At 46.2% G+C, this 7,843-nt stretch overlaps 1 protein-coding gene across 4 annotated transcripts in view; it reads left to right on the top strand.

Moving 5' to 3' along the window:
• Window positions 1-3,405, top strand: part of rab3db (RAB3D, member RAS oncogene family, b) — a 19,560-nt gene extending 16,155 nt beyond the window's left edge. For 2 of the 4 annotated variants that reach the window (XM_081374152.1, XM_081374151.1), the window contains exon 5: window positions 250-3,405. In XM_081374152.1, the coding sequence (XP_081230278.1) occupies window positions 250-434 (185 nt within the window). In that variant the 3' untranslated portion in view covers window positions 435-3,405. The remainder of the gene's footprint in view (window positions 1-249) is intronic. The other 2 variants (XR_014030756.1, XR_014030757.1) reach the window with 2 other exon arrangements.
• Window positions 3,406-7,843: the final 4,438 nt, after the last annotated feature.

Raw genomic sequence — 7,843 nt, 5'->3', positions numbered from 1 at the left:
TTTTTAAATATTTTATTAAAAATATAACGTGACTACATTTTATAAATGTTTAATAATAATAATTACTGCATTTTAGAAAATAATTACTATTTCTATGTCGATGTTCCTCCACATTTAATCATAAAAACATGTCATGACAATTACTTAAAATAAATGTACTTAAAGTATGATATGATATTTTCCCTCAGTCTTTCCTCTCCTACCACATCCTTCTCTTATGCGCTTAGCCTTTATTCCTCGTCTCCGCAGGTTTCCAGTTTTTCGAGGCCAGCGCCAAAGACAACATCAACGTGAAGCAGGTTTTCGAGAGTCTGGTGGACGTGATATGTGACAAGATGATTGAAAGTCTGGACGGAGACGGTCCGGCGTCCAACCATAAAGACTCCAGTCAGCAGGACACTTCCTCCGAGGGACACGCCGGCTGCGCCTGCTAAAACAAACTCTCTCTGTCTCTCTGTCACGTCGAGAACTTCACTTCACTATTCACCACTGCTTGGGATAATCTTTGCTTTCCTTCTTTTAACCCAAACAGCATCTGCTAAACACGCTCAGTGTTGTTTGTTGACTTGGATACATAAGTGGAAGTCGAGATAGGATGGTGTGGATTGGTATCTAAGTGCACTAGTGATGTACGTGACGGCCCTTACGTATTCACGCGTGCACACACAGAGACGTAAACAACTGGAGATACTGCAAGCCCTCAGAGGTTCATGCACACACCCATTCCTCACGCTCTTCAATGTTCCTCACCCTGTTCGCCATCTTTTCTCTGTCTTTCCCTCAAAAAGCCCACGTTTCCATGGCTCTTTGTGGTTTTAGCACACGTTGGCTTTCTCGTCAGATACAGTACCTGGCCTGTAACGTCCACAGCTCTTGTGTTGTCTATCTGTGTGTCCATCTGCTTTAAACGGCTCATTCGGCACCATTATTGAGATAAATGCACTCTGTTTTTCTGATATGTGCAATCGTGAGCTGATTTTTGAAAGTTATGGTAGCTTCTTTCTGCCACGGAATAAAAAAATAAAAAAGGTAATTGCGACTTTTTGTCTCTAAATTTTCACCTTTTTTTCTTGCAATTGCGAGAGACTCGAGATTTCGAGGGGGAAAAAGTCAGAATTGTGAGTTATTAACTTGCAATAACTTTTTTTAATTGCAAATGTCACAATTCTGACTATTTCTCAAAAAGTCTGAAAAGCAGTTTTATATCTCGCAAATTGCAAAACTTAAAAATCCATCTTTTTCGTTTTTCTAATATCTTTTCTAACAATTCTGAGAAATAGTCATAATTGCCAAATATAAACTAGAGAAATAAAGTCATAATTAACTTTTTTTCTTTATTATTCCGTGGCAGAAACAAGCTTCTATAGAAACCCGCATGTTCACACCTAGAAATATTAATGTTTTACTGTTTTACAAGTTATTTTTTTGGAATGAACATTTTCTTAAATTATAAGATAGCAAATAAACTATCTATAACCCAAAATTGACCAGTATGCCGTCACATATTATTTGTAATATATTGTTATACTTTCTGAACTTATTAAATGTCTAACTAAAATTGGCGTCATTCATAAAAACTGTGTAAATATTTCATGAATCCATTCTTACATAAAAGTAATACATTCAATGCAAGAAATCGGTGACACTTTACAATAAGGTCTCATTTGTTAACATTAGTTAATGCATTACTTAGGGGTGTGCGATATCACGATTTTTTAGAAGCTACTAAAGTTATTCAGTGAAGAGCAGTAAGTCATTTTCTCTTTTTTTGGATTAACATTAATGAAAAGCAACAACAGATATATTAGGCTACTTTAAGACCTCATGCACGGATACTGACACGCGCCTGGTCTTCTGTAAAAACTGTCATTGAAAACTGTAACTATATTAGTTAACATGAACTAAGAATAAACTGCCTTGTTAAATGTGATGAGATCTACATTTAAAAAATGCTATAAAAGTATTGTTCATTCTTAGCTCATGTAAACTAATATAGTTAACTAATGTTAAGAAATGAAACATTATTGTAAAGTGTTACCAAAAAACATTCTGATGTGCATTCAATTTCAGTTCAATGGTTTTACAAGCGTTTTACGGAAACAAGTTTTTCCGGGATTCACAGATAAGGTGCATTGTGCAATGTTTCTGTCACTTTACACACATAGTTGATGTCCTTTTTTAGAGTTAAATTAATTTCTTTAGCTCTGAAAGTATTAAGTTGATCTGTTTTTGTGTTGGATGTCATCACTGCGAGATGTTAATATCTGAAAACACTGTTAAGCACTAGGACTCAGAAGATCTTGAAGTTTAAGCTGGTATAGTGTCATCTTCTCAAACTACTTACAGTATCTCACAAAAGTGAATACACCCTCGCATTTCAGCAAACATTTTAGTATATCTTCTCAAGGGACAATACTATAGAAATGAAAGTTGGATATATTTTAGAGTAGTCAATGTGCTGCCTGTGTAGCAGTATATATTTACTGTCCTCTGACTAATAACTCAACACACAGCCATTAATGTCAAAATTGCTGGCAACAAAAGTGAGAAGGCCTACACCCTGGCCTACACATGTCAAAACTGTGTCCAAAGGGTCAATATTTTGTGTGAGCACCATTGTTATCTAGCACTGCCTTAATACTCCTGGGCATGGAGTTCACCAGAGCTGCACAGGTTGTTGCTGGGATCCTCTTCCACGGAGCTGCTGGATGTTAGACACATGACGCTTCTCCACCTTCCGCTTGAGGACTCCCCACAGGTGCTTAATAGGGTTCAGGTTTGGAGAAATGCTAGGCCACTCCATCACCTTCACCTTCAGGTTCCTCAGCAAGGCAGTTGTCATCTTGGCGATGTGTTTGGGGCCGTTATCATGCCGTTCGGCCCAGTTTTTGAAGGGAGGGCATCATGTTCTGCCTCAGAATGTCACAGTACATGTTGGAATCCATGTTTCCCTCAATGAAGCGCAGCTCCTCAGTACCAGCGGCACTCATGCAGCCCCAGACCATGATGCTACCAGCACCATGCTCGACTGTATACAATTTTCTTACAATTTTCTTAAAATTACTTACCAGGGCATCGCCACACATGCTGTACACCATCTGAGCCACACAAGTTTATTTTTGTCTCATCAGACCACAGGACTTGGTTCCAGTAATTCATGCTCTTTTTTTTTTTTTTCGCGGGCTTTCTTGTGAGCCAGCTTCAGAAGAGGCTTCCTTCTGGGATGACGGCCATGCAAACCGACTTGTTGCAGTGAGTGGTGTATGGTCTGAGCACTGACAAGCTGACCGATCATGTGTCACTTTTGTGAGATACTGTATGTCTCTCCTCATCTTTAACTATGATCTCTCTTTGACTTGTTGAAATGTGAGAATTTTGTATAATAAAATTAAAAATGTATTATAGAAAAGATAAAAAGAGTGTCTCTGATTATCTGATTTTAAGTCATTCTTTAATCACATTGTCTTATTTAAAAAATAATAAAAACGCCATTATTTTTTAGACTTACGGTGACCACTGTTAAATAATGCGTGATGTAATATTTTACATAAAATATGTAAATAATAAAATAAATTGTTTAATTATAAAAAAAATACTGATAACTTTAAATATTAAAACATTTTTAAATATATATATTTTGCATTGTGATATTATCTTTATGGCAAGCAGATTTCCCTAAAAATTCTTATTATTACAAGAGTCTGGAATCCGTCCATCCATCCATCCATCTTCTACCGCTTATCCGGGACCGGGTCGCGGGGGCAGCAGTCTAAGCAGGCATGCCCAGACTTCCCTCTCCCTAGACACTTCCTCCAGCTCTTCCGGGGGGACACCGAGGCGTTCCCAGGCCAGCCGGGAGACATAGTCTCCCCAGCGTGTCCTAGGTCTTCCCCGGGGTCTCCTCCCGGTGGGACATGCCCGGAACACCTTCCCGGGAAGGCGTCCAGGAGGCATCCGGAAAAGATGCCCGAGCCACCTCAACTGACCCCTCTCGATGTGGAGGAGCAGCGGCTCTACTCTGAGCTCCTCCCGAGTGACCGAGCTTCTCACCCTATCTCTAAGGGATCGCCCAGCCACCCTGTGGAGAAAGCTCATTTCGGCCGCTTGTATCCGGGATCTTGTCCTTTCGGTCATGACCCACAGCTCATGACCATAGGTGAGAGTAGGAACGTAGATTGACCGGTAAATCGAGAGCTTCGCCTTGCGGCTCAGCTCCTTCTTCACCACGACAGACCGGTACAGGGACCGCATTACTGCAGAAGCTGCACCGATCCGCCTGTCAATCTCCCGTTCCATCCTTCCCTCACTCGTGAACAAGACCCCAAGATACTTGAACTCCTCCACTTGAGGCAGGAGCTCTCCACCAACCTGAAGCAGGCAAACCACCCTTTTCCGACTGAGAACCATGGCCTCGGATTTGGAGGTGCTGATTCTCATCCCAGCCGCTTCACACTCGGCTGCAAACCGTCCCAGTGCATGCTGGAGGTCCTGGTTTGATGAGGCCAGCACGACAACATCATCCGCAAAGAGCAGAGATGAAATCGTGTGGTCCCCAAACCTGACCCCCTCCGGCCCCTGGCTGCGCCTAGAAATTCTGTCCATAAAAATTATGAACAGAACCGGCGACAAAGGGCAGCCCTGCCGGAGTCCAACATGCACCGGGAACAAGTCTGACTTACTGCCGGCAATGCGAACCAAGCTCCTGCTCCGGTCGTACAGGGACCGGATAGCCCTTAGCAAAGGGCCCCAAACCCCATACTCCCAGAGCACCCTCCACAAGATGCCGCGAGGGACACAGTCGAATGCCTTTTCCAAATCCACGAAACACATGTGGATTGGTTGGGCAAACTCCCATGAGTCCTCCAGCACCCTGTAGAGGGTATAGAGCTGGTCCAGTGTTCCACGACCGGGACGAAAACCACACTGTTCCTCCTGAATCCAAGGTTCTACTATCGGCCGGATTCTCCTCTCCAGTACCCTGGCATAGACTTTCCCAGGGAGGCTGAGAAGTGTGATCCCCCTATAGTTGGAGCACACCCTCCGGTCCACCTTCTCGAAAAGAGGGACCACCACCCCGGTCTGCCAGTCCAAAGGCACTGTCCCCAACCGCCACGCGATGCTGCAGAGGCATGTCAGCCAAGACAGCCCCACAACATCCAGAGACTTGAGGTACTCAGGGCGGATCTCATCCACCCCCGGTGCCTTGCCACCGAGGAGTTTCTTGACTACCTCTGTGACTTCAGCTTGGGTGATGGACGAGTCCGCCTCTGAGCCCTCAGCCTCTGCTTCCTCAATGGAAGACGTGACGGCGGGATTGAGGAGTTCCTCGAAGTATTCCTTCCACCGTCCGGTGATATCCCCAGTCGAGGTCAACAGCTGCCCACCTCCACTGTAAACAGCGTTGGTAGGGCACTGCTTCCCCCTCCTGAGGCGCCAGATGGTTTGCCAGAATCTCTTCGAGGCCGACCGATAGTCCTTCTCCATGGCCTCACCGAACTCCTCCCAGGCCCGAGTTTTTGCCTCCACAACCAGCCGGGCTGCAGTCCGCTTAGCCCGTCGGTACCCATCAGCTGCCTCAGGAGTCCCACAAGCCAGCCAGGCCCGATAGGACTCCTTCTTCAGCTTGACGGCATCCCTTACTTCCGGTGTCCACCACCGGGTTCGGGGATTGCCGCCTCGACAGGCACCGGAGACCTTACAGCCACAGCTCCGAGTGGCCGCGTTGACAATGGAGGTGGAGAACATGGTCCACTCGGACTCAATATCTCCAGACTCCCTCGGGATCTGGTCGAAGCTCTGCCGGAGGTGGGAGTTGAAGATCTCTCCGACAGGAGATTCGGCCAAACGTTCCCAACAGACCCTCACAGTACGTTTGGGTCTGCCTAGTCTGTCCAGCTTCCTCCCCTGCCATCGGATCCAACTCACCACCAGGTGGTGATCAGTTGACAGCTCCGCCCCTCTCTTCACCCGAGTGTCCAAGACATACGGCCGGAGGTCGGATGAAACGACCACAAAGTCGGCCTAGGGTGTCCTGGTGCCATGTGCACTGATGGACATCCTTATGCTTGAACATGGTGTTCGTTATGCACAAGCTGTAACTAGCACAGAAGTCCAATAACAGAACACCGCTCGGGTTCAGATCAGGGGGGCCGTTCCTCCCAATCACGCCCCTCCAGGTGTCACTGTTGCTGCCCACGTGGGCGTTGAAGTCCCCCAGTAGAACGACGGAGTCCCCAGTCGGAGCACTTTCCATCACCCCTCCCAGAGACTCCAAGAAGGCCGGGTACTCTGCACTGCCGTTCGGCCCGTAGGCACAAACGACAGTGAGAGACCTATCCCCGACCCGAAGGCGCAGGGAAGCGACCCTCTCGTTCACCGGGGCGAACTCCAACACATGGCGGCTGAGCTGGGGGGCTATAAGCAAACCCACACCAGCCCGCCGCCTCTCACCATGGGCAACTCCAGAGTGGTGAAGAGTCCATCCTCTCTCTCGAGGAGTGTGGTTCCAGAGCCCAAGCCGTGCGTAGAGGTGATCCCAACTATCTATAGTCGGAATCTCTGAACCTCACGCACAACCTCAGGCTCCTTCCCCGCCAGAGAGGTGACGTTCCATGTCCCTAGAGCTAGATTCTGCATCCAGGGATCGGGTTGTCTAGGCCCCCGCCTTCGACTGCCGCTCGATCCACTTAGCACCGGCCCCTTACGGTCCCTCCTGCAGGTGGTGGGTCCACGGGAGGGTGGCCCCATGTCGCTCCTTCGGGCTGAGCCCGGCCGGACCCCATGGGGGAGGCCCGACCACAGGCGCTCGCATACGAGCCCCAACCCCGGGCCTGGCTCCAGGGTGGGGCCCCGGCTGCGCCATGCCGGGCGACGTCACGGTCCTCGAATTTATAGTCGTCATAAGGGTTTTTGAACCGCTCTTAGTCTGACCCGTCACCTAGGACCTGTTTGCCTTGGGAGACCCTACCAGGGGCATATAGCCCCAGACAACATAGCTCCTAGAGTCATTCGGGTACTCAAACCCCTCCACCACGGTAAGGTGGCAGTTCAAGGAGGGGAATCCGGATTTTTATTTTATCATTTCTATTTTTCAATGGAGATTCTCATTAGAGTTCCTATTACTGGAATACAGTTTACGGCATTACAAAACAAAAATAGTTTTTTTTTAAATTATTATTATTATATTAATCTGCATAAAAGCAGTACAAAAATACTACCATGATGACGTTGTTGTTATTTATTTATATTATGTATTTGCATTACAGTAATGGGAATTGAGGGGGAAAAACCTTTAATGATCTCAGACTAGGCCTGGTTTCATTTCTTTTGATTTTGGAGTCAAATGCGTCATGCTCTTTATCACTTCCATGAGATTCACCCAAATAGCATATTCAAATCTCAGTGGACACAACAGAAATGAGTGTTGGCCATCTAAAACACTCGTCTTCCCTATCTCTGTTTTTGCACACTCTCCAGGCTGTCCGTTATGTCCAGTGTAGAAAGATAGTGGCCTCGTGCTTTGTACTGAAGCTTTTTCCCGCGTCCTCGTCCAATCGGATGATAGCAAGCAAGCCATGTGACTGATCTGTAAACCTGTGCCAGGTTAAACTCAGTTACGTCTTCATAAAACCCATCAACCCTCCCATGCATTATCAAAATACCCCATAATCTGTCCGATGTGCAGCAACCTGTAAGACTAAGTTCATTGGGTTCATCCCTGTTACTTTTCTTTAGCTTCTTCCTTTTATACAAACACTTTTTGTTTCTATTTCTCATTAAAAGTCACAGATTGAGTGTTGTTCAATATTCAATAATAATGTAGAACTAGAACAAAACAGAAATG

The sequence above is a fragment of the Scardinius erythrophthalmus genome (genome assembly GCF_964197995.2).
Source record: "Scardinius erythrophthalmus genome assembly, chromosome: 1".
Classification (NCBI taxonomy): domain Eukaryota; kingdom Metazoa; phylum Chordata; class Actinopteri; order Cypriniformes; family Leuciscidae; genus Scardinius; species Scardinius erythrophthalmus.
Note: the sequence above shows the minus strand (reverse complement) of the source record. Positions and strands in the feature narration are given on the sequence as shown.